At 38.3% G+C, this 13,749-nt stretch overlaps 2 protein-coding genes across 4 annotated transcripts in view; one reads left to right on the top strand and one right to left on the bottom strand.

The window, feature by feature from the left end:
• Window positions 1-2,522, bottom strand: part of LOC109991765 (coiled-coil domain-containing protein 148-like) — a 26,656-nt gene extending 24,134 nt beyond the window's left edge. The window contains exons 1-2 of the mRNA XM_065962487.1: window positions 2,438-2,522; window positions 1,881-2,002 (exon numbers count right to left, since the gene is read on the bottom strand). Of these exons, the coding sequence (XP_065818559.1) occupies window positions 1,881-2,002; window positions 2,438-2,495 (180 nt within the window). The 5' untranslated portion in view covers window positions 2,496-2,522. The remainder of the gene's footprint in view (window positions 1-1,880; window positions 2,003-2,437) is intronic.
• Window positions 2,523-4,044: 1,522 nt separating this feature from the next.
• The window catches only part of pkp4 (plakophilin 4), a 78,403-nt gene continuing 68,698 nt past the window's right edge, over window positions 4,045-13,749 (top strand). For 2 of the 3 annotated variants that reach the window (XM_020644128.3, XM_029279401.2), the window contains exon 1: window positions 4,045-4,242. The gene's annotated coding sequence lies outside the window, so the exon portion shown is untranslated. Of the gene's footprint in view, window positions 4,243-12,804; window positions 12,935-13,749 lie in introns of those variants that run through there. The other variant, XM_020644129.3, reaches the window with a different exon arrangement.

Raw genomic sequence — 13,749 nt, forward strand, 5'->3', positions numbered from 1 at the left:
AGAATGACTATTATGTTTGTGTGCAATAGATAAGAACAAGTTGTTCCCCCACTCAGCACATTAAGGGTATTTTTATACAAGCATTTACCTCAGCCCTCTATTCGTACTATTGTGTATTTGAGCAGCTCATAAACTTAGGTAATTCAACTGGAACCACGGCTAAAGCGTTACAGCAACATAAACAGCTGCAAATTAAAACAATCAAGTAGGAACATGCATGGCGCGCATGAGGCATGCTATTATGAAGACGGGGGAGGTGGGGTAGAAATCTTAATCTACTCTCATTTGTTTTCCTTTTTGATCCTGAAAGAACAAGGCACATTCAGAGTCCTCTCCTATCAGTGTTTTCATACACAGGCCACTGGCTCAGTTAATTAAAACTCACATAACTAATACATGGGTACAGTCATTTGTATATAGTATCCATATATAGTAAATATCATGAGGGTGTTTTTATGTTTTTACTGCCTATCTACGTGTCATTTGCTGTTCAGCTTCAGTTGAAGCAAAAGAAGTTTGAATATATTGCGCTAAAGATTTACCCTTGGGGTGATACTCATTTTATAGTTATTTGAATCAGCAGTCAGTGTGAAAGTACTGCTGCTCTGAAAGAAAAAGGCAGAATTGATGTCATCCCAGTCCTCTTCCAGGCAATGAATGGTAGGTGATCTTAATTTGCATTGGCTGTCTAATAACTCAGCTGAACTACAAAAACTGTGCCTGGAGCGAAACTTCCATCAACTCGTTTCTAGTCTCATTGTGCCAAATAAAACAACCATCAATACCCCCCTTGTAAATGTAAAAGTAACAATGAAACCAGTCCACTTCTCGTCATATTTATTGAAAGATGAAATGTATTCAATTCAGTGACCACTTATTCTTTTTCAATCATTTGTTATCACGTCAAACATTCCATAATTCTACAATTCACTTAGCAGACACTTTTATCCAGTGACGTACATCATATAGTTATATTGGCATAACTTTCTCTTACTTCTAATTTTTAAATGGTAACATATGATTCATTTTATTTGAATGCAGGACAGCTTTAATAATGCACCTCCCTCTATTTGAGTACAGTGCTGTGGGTTAGAGATCTTCTCAAGAGGTACAATTTTAAGGTTCTAGTATCTCCTAATGCTTCCAGTCATTTCCTGAAGAGCAAAAATGATCCCATGCTTGAGGCCACTTATGGTCATTTTTTCGACACTCTTTCGTGTCGCCAACGGTTGATGCTCAGAAAGCTTGCCTTTCAGCAGGCCGACCATACGTGAACATAATCTTATCTGAGTTATGCAGAGAGCAGGGCTGGAAGGAGCCATGTGCGATCATAGTGATACTAAAACACTTCTGCCACAGTTTACCAATTAAAACACCGCAGGTCTAACAGCCTTATCTTCACTGCCCGTAGCATTAACTTTTTGCTCTGCTCAGGGTTGACTATGAACTTCAATCAGTTTTATAGAAAAAACTCCAGGCAGCCCAATGAATATTCAGTAAACTGGAAACACTATCGTGCAGTGATATTACTGTGTTCTGTTTCATGTGCTTAAATAAACTATAAGGTTACGCAATGACGGCGTGGTAGTGGTATAAGTGGTATAAAATCCATTTACATCATGTGGAGTTTAAGAGAGATAAAATAAAGATCAATAAACAGAGAGAATTGATGCTTTTTCCTTCAATTAAAGTCATGTGTATAATTAACTCAAATTACAGTTAGGGGTTTGCTTGTCCTGAGATTTATGAGGACGGTTTGCTATAAACTCTTCTTCATCTGCTGCTGAATCACCATGTAATGAACTTTAACAGGGATTGATTTTATAATAAAATTGCTGTTTTAAACAGGGGCATGAGATTGATTACAAATAAAAAATCACCTTTTGTCCAATTAGATCAGACTCCAGGCGCTTGGCATCAACGATGGCTTGTAGTCTTTCATATTCCGCCGGTTTGTACTTTGAGCTGCCGAGACCATTTTTCATCCGCACTGTCAGTTTCTCTGCATGGGCGAAAGCAAATGATATGGCTAAATGAGGATCATTGGAATTGTTGAAAAACTCATCACTCTTAAGTATCTGAAGTATAGTATTTACGCTGACATCAGCAAAGAAAGAAAGAGGTAAAGAAAGGGAACACCACCGGCTGAATGTGTTGGATTGTAAGCGTAATTCAGAAATGACTGCATAGAAGAGGGTTAAGTTTGAAGGGGGTAGCAGAGAGTAAACAAACTGTGTCAGACAGTTTTTTAAGAGTTCAGCTGTGACCCATAGGGGCAGGTGAATAAACACAAGCAAGGCTGCCTCTGACAAAAGCATCAAAGACTTGACAGTACAAGAAGAATTCAAGATGGGGACAGGTTAAGTCTGTTCAGCAGATCAATGGGCCACTATGTCACAAGTCAGCAATGTGTCAGGCCTAGTTTGTACTGACTTACCCACATCTTCTGCTCTGTAGTTTATAACAAATGCATGCAGATCCTTTCCACTCATCATAAAGGAGCTGCATTTGTATGCACTACAGTTCCTGCAAAATAAAGACATACTTCATTTTTTATTTTTTAAGTCTGAGATATTACAGAGCTAAATGAAAGACACGCTTTAACTTGCACGTCTACCTGGCTTTAGTGGAGTAATTTAATTGATTAACAGGAAAATACTAGCCAGAAGAAATAAAGCAATGAGAAACTAAACTTTGCCATCAAGATCTGCATGATAGTGCTAGAAAATCAGTTGACTCTCACAAGTTTCAGTATTTGAAAGGTGACAGATGGTGCGAGAGTGTGACCTGATATGCCTCTGGAGTCTGGAACATATTTTGACTTTGCTTTGATTCAAACTTCAGGAAGAAAAAAAAGGTTTTGGCCACACGGACATTAATTAAGATTAACACTGTGAAACAGAATGGAGGAACTGATTTAATCTCTGAGTAATATTAAGGTGCTTTGTTCTAGATCCATTGAAGATAATTGCTATTCTTAGTCTAGCAGACAAAAAGGCTTCTTTTTTTACGCAGAAAACAAATTATTATATATAATATGAACACCAAATGGAAGTTAATGTTGGGTCACCTGGATATAATAGCTGCCAAACATAAGCCTTTGATTTTCTTTGTTATAACTGTCTTCACTCCAGAGAGACATAAACTAGTAATGAGTACACACTCATTAGAGGGCCAATAATTTAATTGAAAAAAAAAAAATCAGACTTTGTTGTTATAATCCATCACTTATATCAATTAACTTCGTTGTTTTGTTTCAGATGCTATAAACCGTGTTAGTCCTCTGTAAACTTAAAAAGCCTGCCTTTGGATCATCCACTCTGTACAGTTTGATCAAAACATAAAGGTGCTTTTCACAACTTATACATTATGAAAACGAGTGACAGCCAAGCAGAACTATATAACTAGGGAACACAAACTAATGCAGACACTAATGCAGTAAAAAAAAACAGGTGAGCTGGAAATGTGTTATGGATAAGCATCTAAGATAAGATAATCCTTTATTTATCCCACAACGGGGAAATGTACAATGTTACAGCAGCAAAGAGCAAGATTGCAAACAGAAAGTGAACACAGTACAATTTAAATAAAAAAAATAAAAATTAAGAATGTACAAAAAAATAGATAGATACTAAAAATAGATTTAAAATAAAAATAAAAATGGTATCTTGTCAGTAAGCTAACAAGCTAACTATTCTAAACACAAAAGCCAGAAGAATATTTGAGACCAATATTGAGAATAGAAACGTTGCTGAGTTTAACAGAACCTCGTAAGATAACATAAAGCGACACAGGTAACTTGTATCAAGTCTGCTTTACATGTAAAATGACTTTAAAAATAACATTTACCCCACTGAACCCTAGCTTACCTTGTGCTATCCCTCTCTGTGAAGTTGACAAAATTTGTAACCAAGGAAACTATCATCTCCTCTGTCATTGGTTCATTCAACAATACGAACCTCCTTGGGAACGCCCCTTGCCACCGTCGAAACCAATCAGGAGTGTGCACTGCTTTCCCACTTTCCCACTGACGTCATGCCCGCTCGCATTGCCTGGGACTGCTGTGTGGAAGCAGGGAGCAGCGAAGGGGTCGTCCTCCTCTTCTCGGCTTGTAGCTTTATGGAGGCGCGTTTCACTCCTCCACATGCATGGGACTAAAGGACTGGACTTAACCGGTGAACTAACCTGTACTAATGCAGAACCGAGCCGCAGCTCAGCCAGCTTAAGAACAGTCCTCTTAAGGTATGTAAACTCATTTTCCCCCGCTGCTTCACTAACTGCGGAATAATTGGGGTTGGGAAAAAATAAAGGAATTTGTGCGCAAGGAAGGAGGCTTCCTGAACTCAGAAAGTCGAGAATTCACTGTGTGAAGTAAAGAGTTGGCTCTTCACGTATGCTTGTAACGCAGGGCAAACTTATTGAGGCTTCTTCACAGCGGGAGTGAATCTAACACTAAGCTAATCTTTTTCTTGTGACCGAGTCATCGCCAACAACGCACACCTTTGAGGGACCTTCAGGCGCTGTCTTCCTTATCGTGCTTTTTACCGTTTGGACGAAAACTCAGGGGTGAAAAAATGCTTCGGCCTCAGTTTCCTGTATCAAAAAACACAGTAACTCACTTTTCTCGGTTAATGTCCTTGAAAGCGTGTTGTTAAAAGGTGAATGAAAAGGCAGGTGAGCTTACAGTGTGAGAATCCCTGGAATGCGAGGTCGCCGAGGGGCGGAGATCCAGTCTCTTTACTCCCAACACATGAGCTTACCTTTAACCTCACGTTTTACGAGGTACATTGAAATTACGCCATATTTAATGACCCTGATCTGCATGTAAAGATGGTGCGTTTCTTTTAATTGAATAGTCATTACTTTGTACTGTGAAATAATAACAAAAACATTTAACTTGTATTGACTAAGAAGCTGTAACATAGATATTCAAATTACCTGACCTAATGCAGTATTTGAGCCTGGTTAATTAGCTGGGGAGCTGTTACAAATCCAATGTCACTCACTCAGGATTTATAGTCTTACACAAGGCACATGTCCTTTACCTTGCTCTACTTTGGTTTTAAAGGCAGGTCTGATTTCTAACAGAATGTTTTGTATGCCACACCAAATCAATGTCTCAGTCTTCAATAATTTAATAAGCAGTTGCTGTTGTATGAACTGTTACTAAAGTCCTAATATAAGAAATGCCATAGCAAGGAGAATAGAGCATTTGATTCTACTTCAATCCATCTGCAATGTTGCAGTCTGGCTAAGATTAAATAAAACAAAAAAAAGAAGGAAGCATTTATTTATTCTGTCATATTCACCTGAGGTTATGTCTCATACTCACCAGGCTTTCACATAAACGATGATGGCATAGGGAGCAGTGTTTTAAGACTCTTCCTGTTGCCATGCAGGTGCAGAAAGGTTATCTTCCTGCATCACTGATGTGAACATGATCATGCAAGATTTTCACCAGGCAACAGAATAAGTTCATATGGTAAATGTGAACTCACTCACTCTTTCTCACACATACCCAAGAGGAATCACTCTGTTACTCCCCTTGTGATTCACATTACCACACTAGATACGCGCTGCCTGCCACACAGCTGACTTCCATTCAGGGTGGTTTAAGTGTGGAACTGGAAGGACAGCAGGATGTTGGATTTAAGAGTAGAACTCTCCCTCAGGTTTTATGTTAACATTTTCTACTGATTATCCAAATCAGTGTCACTGGGTTTGTCACACCGTGAGATATTAAAGCGGGTCAGAAATCCAGCCAACATGACAGTTTTATCTGTCCTTCCCTTTTTACTCCTGCTCTGCAAGACAACAAAACATGTTTTTGAATTCTATTTTGTACTGGTTATGGAGACATTAAGATTATTATGATACAAAATAAGAAGATTGTTTGCATGAAGAACATCCTTGTGTCTTAGAAGAGAGACCCACAGAAATGCCCGCAGAAGTTCTTTTGTATGTCATTGTGTTTGTTTGACTCAGTCTTCACGGTGAGTCCTTTTAAATGGAAACTGACAACAGTTGAATAGTTTAAGCACCCTTTGGCGGGCCTCCTCTCCTTGTATTTTTTTCACTCCCTAAGTCTGGTCCGACATCAAGGCTTAAGCCCTCACCCCTGCGTCGGGCGACATGTCAGATTTACTTTTTTCTACCATGATCAAAAAGTATTTTTCCCCCTCTGTAAAGAAAGGGAAAGTTTTTTCCAGTTTTCGCCTCACAGCCGTTTTGCCTGGGAACAAAATGGTTATCAGTCTTGTGTGGTGCAGTATGTGCATGCCTGTGTGTATTGAAGTAAAGTGCTGGAGTATCAACCTCTTTCCTCAGTCAGGCAAGAGAAGGTCAGCATCTCTTGTTCACAATTCAATCAAGAGTCAAGTACTCTTAGATGTAGAGCATTTGCTGAGTGGCAGTAGGCTTTTGTGTTTTATTTACTGCTCACAAACCCTTGAAAGGGTTTATAAATATCTATTATAATATCAGTGTATTTGTAACTTTAATGCAGAATAAACACGTATACAAAACCACTAACATCATAATAACAAAAAAAATGTATGATTGATAGTCTTTGTCTACATGACACTAGTGAATCTCTTACTGGATGATTTAAGAGATTGTATTTTAATGCAAATTTGTGGTTGAATAGTGTGGTAGATGTTGAATGAATATTTTTGTGCGTGTCTGGGAAGGACTCACAGCCATTGTGGTGAAATAAGAAGAGCCTTTATTCACACACTGTAGTGGAAAATCTTCTTTTTTTATTGAATCCCACATGCCCCTCACAGCGTCTTTCCCTCCACATTTGCATGGTGAGGTCTTAAGAGAGTTTATATTTCTCTCCCGCCTCCTCTGAGAACAAACATGTGCCTGATAGGGGATTTATTTTGTGAATATGTAATATCTGTATTTGATACATCATTCTAGAGACTTAAGGAATAAACCAATAAGCAGACAGATCTCTTTTTTTTTCATTTTTAATATGTTAAATACATTTCTAAGATGGTATTAGTATCTAGGAGGATATAAAGCTTAACATGAATCACTAACTTGCAGTCTAGCCTATTCCTCTATTAAATGGGCTTTTCTATAATGATCAAAGTATTTTTTTTAAAGCATATTGCAGGTAAGAGCGTTCAGACTTGCAAAGTCCTCTCTGCATAAGCCATAACATGTGCGGCTGCTGGCTGATTGTTGATCTAACTGGATATGTAGATAGATTCCTGAAAGAGCCCCAAATTTCATGCTTTGGTTGGATCCCGGACAGCTAAAGATAATACAGAACACAAAGCATGTCAGCGCTTTTAGGGATTAGGCGCACAATAGATTTTTGTCCGGTAAAATAGCCCTCCATAGGCCTGACATGCTGAGTGTGAGAGACGGCCTCTCACCAGTGTCTGCTGCTGTTTTGGAGACTTCCTACAAGCTCCTGGCTCAAACAATCCCGTCTACCTGAGCCTATCTGTCTGCAGAATTACCTCAACAGGGCACGTAATACCTTGTTGAATATTTCAAAGTGCTACTCACATTATCACCCCAGGCAAAGCTATCTCTTTATCTCTGATTGTAGAAGGAGTGGAGAAGGAGTCCATCCCAATGGAGACTGGAGAGTATGAATGACATTATAAATAAGCAGTCCTGAAAACACCATTACCTCTGCAGTCATAAATACATGAGTTTTATTTGTTTAAAGTGACACCTAATGTTGAATAATGGCTTTTTGAGCCATGCATAGTGTTTATAAAAGTGTAACACTGAGCTTTTGTGAGATCTTTAGTGTTTCAATATTATTTCTAATTAGTATTATTTTATTTAACTGATTGTTTAGTCTATGAAATGTCCCCAAAAAGTAAAAAAAAAAAAAAATGAAAAAAATAGCAGAACAATTATCCCACTTACCGGTAGATAAATTAACTGGTACTAGATAATGTTTGACTTTTCTGTTCAACTAATGTCTCAAACAATTGATTCTCAAACATTTTCACCAACTTGTGCCTCCCTTTACCCATTGTTTCAGCACAGACGTAGACGGTGTTCTTCTTGCTTTAGACTTTTTAAACCCTAAAATAGTTGTTTGTAGGATCAGGTATCATCCCAGAGTGGTATGTGAGTGCACTCTGCGGCTGGATTTAGTCAGAAGGTGAAGGCATCTCCCCAATGTCAGGTTACATGACCACAAGGGTTGAGCATGTTCCCGGACTTCAACTTAAAACTGAGACAGTCCGCCTGTTTGTCCGCCTCACCTGTTTCCATGTAACCCCGACAAGAAGCAGGAGATCCACTTTTCTTAAATGTCAAGGCATTAAAAAGACAGCTAAAATGTAAAATGAACTCTGAAAAGGGAGTTGTTGGCATCAGGAATGAATAAATACAGTTCAAGCACATGACATTTAAAATGGCATTTTGTAGATGGTAAGCTTTGCATGTGGCCATAGAGTCTGAAGGCAGGCATGCACTGTGTGATATCAAAGCCTTTACTGTACCTTTTCTTTCTTTTTCAAAGTAACTTGATAGAGTGACGACATCAAAGCTAGAAAATGCTCGTAGCCTCAAGGCAGCAGTGCATGGATTTGATACAACTTAAACCGAGAAGTTTACTTTCTTTTTACAACAAAGCTTTGTTGTCAGATGTGCTCTGTTAAGAACAACCAGTCCTTCCTTGTCTAACACAAACCCTCCAACCTCTTGAAATGCTTGTTTTCATCTATGGAAGATCTGTTTTTCAGGCTTTGAAAGTGCAATCTCCTCTTCATGCACCAGTAACCCTAAGGCCCTGACACACCAAGCCCTCCCATTTTAAGACGGACATTCACTCCCAGGTGTTCACACATCTTCAGGATTTCCTTTATAGGTTGAAATAAACTCAGGAGTGCTGAAAAAATGTCTTTAAAATCTCTTACACAGTAGAACTGTGAAGAGTTGTAAACATATATAGCATACTTTCATCTCATACACAGGATATGAGAAAGATTTGGAGAAATTCCCATGTGATAGAGTGAATGTGATGGCACCCACACTTGTAGTCTGTAGCACCATGAGGATATAAATTCAAGCAATGCCTCAAATAAAACCCCAGATACCTCAGCAGAACTGCAAAGTCATACACATCCTCTTTGAGTTATTACAGGGTACATATAAAGGGAATTTATCCTAACCAACTTTTGTGGTGTGATTTATTTTTTCAATTAAATACGCTTTGATGTATTATCCATACGGTGCCATCGAGCAAACCCTACATTCCTCTCAGGGATGTCTCAGTCGGAGATAATCGCCTTTTGTCAGTCTGTGTATGAGCAGAGCACCGGCAATTTAAAAAAAAAAACTATGCCAATCGATTCAAAAGTTTAGATATCAAAATCACTGTAAACTCACATGAACCAAGTCATTGTTTTAAAATGCCAGCTGGTGCTGGTTGGCTGACCTGACATTTACATTCCTTATTGCTTTCCCTTTCTGTCTGCATCACAGTTCAATGCCCGTCAGTGTCCTGAAAGTTAGGTTCAAGGATTGATTATAGGGTTTCTCCTTATTCCAATTATTACTTTGGTTTTCTGATGTAGATTCTGTTCTAGTATGCGTGATATTGTGCATATCCTACTGTTCCTTTCAATTTCATTTGAAAAAGAAATGTACTTAGTTGCTAAAATCCTTTCAGGAAATGTTCCCTTTGTAGTATGAATTACATGCTACATTACAGCTTTAATTACATGTGCAAGATTGTGAAGAGTGAAACAGTTGCACCTTTGTAGCTTCTGATCATGCTCTGTAGAGTTGTTTACGGTACCAGCAAAAGCTACAGTTGTTTGTTTTACCTTGCCTCTTTACCTGTGTTGTTTGCAGCAACCTGCTATTTCTCCAACATCTCACACTTTACACGCTAATTATAAAATGATCATTCTGCAGAACACATTTATTTAGTCTTTTTTTTCTTTAATGTGTCATTTACAGGCAAAGGAACATTGATAAGAACATTATGTTACAAACAACATCAGATTAGGGCTTTGCTGTCTGCAGAATGGAATAAGAGGTGTACAAAATTAGAATAGCAAAATCATGACTACCGTAATTCAATAAACCATGATTCAACACTGTTAGTCCTAGGATTCATGATGCAAAAGGGCCTGAAAATGTTCACAACCTTGACCTTCAATAGTTTGTTTTTGCGGTTGACAGTTAATGCGCACACATTTAAATGGAAAGCAGCGTGCTGCATGACTCCTCTGTCCACTGTGAAGTCAGGGTATTATGTAGGCAGTGCCAATGCTAATCAGACGTCAGGAAGTACATAACAAGGCCTGTGCTTATCCATTGCTGTCTTAAAGCTGGTTATTTAACATCTCACAGAAACAGGAGTTTCCTCTATTATGTTACTTCTTAATATGTTTCATTTTGTGTTGGGTTAATTGGGAGATTTGTCCACTCACAATCAAAATCGTCTACTAATGTTTTGTGTAAAATGTGAAGTAGAAAGACAAATTTAGTTTGGATTCTGCGTGCATTTTTGTTATTGTTGTTTGACATTAAGATTTTTGGCATATTTGAAGCACAGGCGATTAGTCATTCAAAAGAAAAACAAATATATGGTGTATTAACAGAAAACAAGTTGAAGGAATGATTTTCTGTTTATGCAGATAATCTCAAGAGATTAATGTAGCAGGTCATAGTGATCAGAGAAACCTGTATGTCTCCTTTCTTCTTCAATGTTTATCATGCGTGGTATATCAGTTTGCTAATATGTTGATGTAAAATGTATTTACAGCTTAGATTTTCAGTTATGCCTGGTTCTGGGTTTACTCTGATTAGCCTTGACCTCCCTGATGATCCTTCATTTTTGTTTTTCCCTCGTTTCAATTTAGTTTATCTGCATACTTGTTGTTACAGGGATGGAATTTACCTTCATAACCTACCTGCCACTGTAGCTGGTGGATTCAAATATATACCAGCCACTGATTTATTTACATGCCACATAACCTTAACCGGCACAATGATGTAATGAGTTATAACATAGTTATAAACAAGACTTAAAGTATTCAAGTAACATGCTGTTTTATGAAGGGAAATGTTTCAGCAGTTTATGATTTTGCTGCAACTAAACCTCGGCTGAGAGGCAAGATAATGAATTTATTGTTTTTAAATATATAAAGAGAGTCATCAAAATCATTAAGGTTTCTCTTGAGGGTTATTTTTGGGTCCGTTTTGCCTTCATTAAAGGACAGCTAAGGAGAGAAAGGAAATTTTGGAAGGAAAGCGCTGGAGATGACATGCAGCAAAGGGCCAAGGTCGGATTCGAGCCCACAGCCACTGCGGCGAGGACCAGCCTCCGTGCCACATACCCGCTAGCATTTTCTGGTATCATAACACCTTATGAAATATAAGGCACATATACATGTCCGCTAACTTGTTGAGAAATCGCAGAATAAAAACATGCTTGGATCACACTGAACAACACTGAAATGCATAGTTGATCATAAATATAATCTTTATTCTTCACAAACACTTTTGCACATTAGATTTTCATTAATATAGTGAGGTGTTTATTTGACAGTTAATGTAAAAGCCCTTCTTCCTTTACCGCAAAATTCATTACAACAGACCCACAAAATTGTCCCTTTCACGAGGACGCAGTCAGCTCAGCTCGATTTACACAATTTATAGCTTTTTGATTGATTCATTTTCTCTGGTTAGTTCATTTTTTGCTGTAATCAGTCTTAATAGAAAGTGCTGAGTGAGCTCAGTTATTCACCTCAGAGACACCTTACATTATGACAGCAGAACATTGCTGATAGCAGAATATTTGTTATGCTAATTTACCTTTACTGTTTTTTTCCTTATTCAGAGCATTGTAGTACCTGTCAAACTTTTTTTTTTTTTTACCTCACATGACATCATATCCAAACATGATCATTTGAAAGACTTGCACATTTTTTGACACAGCAAATAAATACTTTTAATAACTGTAAATAATATATATAAAACTGCAGCATTGATTAAACATGTTTTCAGTCAAACTGTTAAATGAGGTTAAATTATGTAGTTTTAAGGCCATGATGCAACTTTGTCAATAAGCTCAGTGCATGCAATCTTCTGTAACATTTGTCCGTGCCTGTGTGCCACATCCATTACACTAAAAATGATTTCCATTTATGGACTTTTCCAGAGATGTACACACAGCATTATGCTGTAATTCCTTCTTGGGAGGCATTGCTGCCTTGTTGTGTTTGCATTGTAATTGCATGCGGAAAGGCATTAGGGTGTTAAATGTATTTGTCTAACAATGTGTGACAGGATGAAGCATGTCTTCCTCAAGCATAAACTCTGATTCTGTTAAAGGGATTTACATCCAATCAGAATAATTTATGTCCTGTTCTGTCACAACATATTACTGCTGGTGACATGTTGGGAACAGCTGATGAGACAGGAGTTGAGCCTTTCTGCTGTCTATTTGTGAAGGTATTGTTGTGAGGAAATAGTGAAGCGGCCGAGGGTGAATGATTTTTGTAGGAAGTAGTTCCTCATAGAGAGTAATTCTTGTATTTTTACTGCTGCACAGTGCAAACATGGATTATTTGGTCTGCAGTCATCGTCTCCATGTCCCTTTTGACTAAACATATCTTGCAAGATAAAGTGCAGCCTCTGGAGTTCTGTGCATACAGGGTTTGGAATGAGTCTTTGCAGGTTTATGTGTTGTACTCTGACTGTGTTTCCTGCCTTTACTCAGAGGTAAGCCCTGCCCCGTGGATACACATGCTCCAATAGGCCGCAGGTTATTGCAACATTTGCCGGGCAGAGGTTCAAGGTGTGAGGAAAGCATGGGTGCAGCTTCTCAATGATTTACTTTGCAAGTCCACTTTGTTGAGAAGGTGGAGGAGATGCTGTCGTGCTGACATTTGCGCTCATACTTCTCACCTTGTTTAATCCTATATCAACAGAAGAACAGGTATGTGTCTATTTACAGAGGAATTCTCTGCTGCTTATTCAGGACAATGATTGATATTGAGTTATTGCATGGAAGACAGTTTCTGCTCTGGAAAGGAGACATTCCTTCATTGTTGGGTGTGTCAATTTATGAGAAAAGCATTTTCAGCTGTTAAGTGAAGCAAAGAGTGAAACATTGAGGGATCTAATAATAACTATTTTTCTGTGTTTTCCTGTCAGCATGTCCATCATGCGCTTACCAAGTACTCTACATCCTGCTAAAACAAATGTGTGTGACACAGGGGTCACAGTTTGCAAATACTTAGGCGTGTGCTCTCTGAGGTTAAGGTTAAACAATGCCATGAAGTACGTTTAGGACCACTGAGATATTTATTTGTGTTGCTCCAATTCATGAATCAGCTCAGAGCAATTACTCTGTCAGGGCTTCGGTCAGCACATCCTAACCATGTGTTTAGCCTAATAGTGTGAGCTGCAGGGGATTTCTGAAATTGTTTGAGAACTCAGTGACTCGCTGAAGGAGACAGAATGCTGCTGTTGTGAATGTTTTTTGGGGCTGATAGAAAAGTGTTTATCTACCTCTGTCAGGGAATTTATTGAGTCTGAAAGACATTATTGTTCATCTTGGGACATTCTGTTAAACTATACTGGACCTAAAATATAAGTTTTATTGAAGGAAGTCAAGTCAATACACTTTTAATAGAATAAATTAATCACTGTGGGTCTTTAGGGACTTCCGCATATCTGCTGAGAGATTAGCAACAAGAGTGTTTTGGCCTCTGAAAGTTTCACATGCTACAAAGTGCTGCAAGGTCAACA

This window comes from Labrus bergylta, chromosome 13 (assembly GCF_963930695.1).
Source record: "Labrus bergylta chromosome 13, fLabBer1.1, whole genome shotgun sequence".
Classification (NCBI taxonomy): Eukaryota; Metazoa; Chordata; class Actinopteri; order Labriformes; family Labridae; genus Labrus; species Labrus bergylta.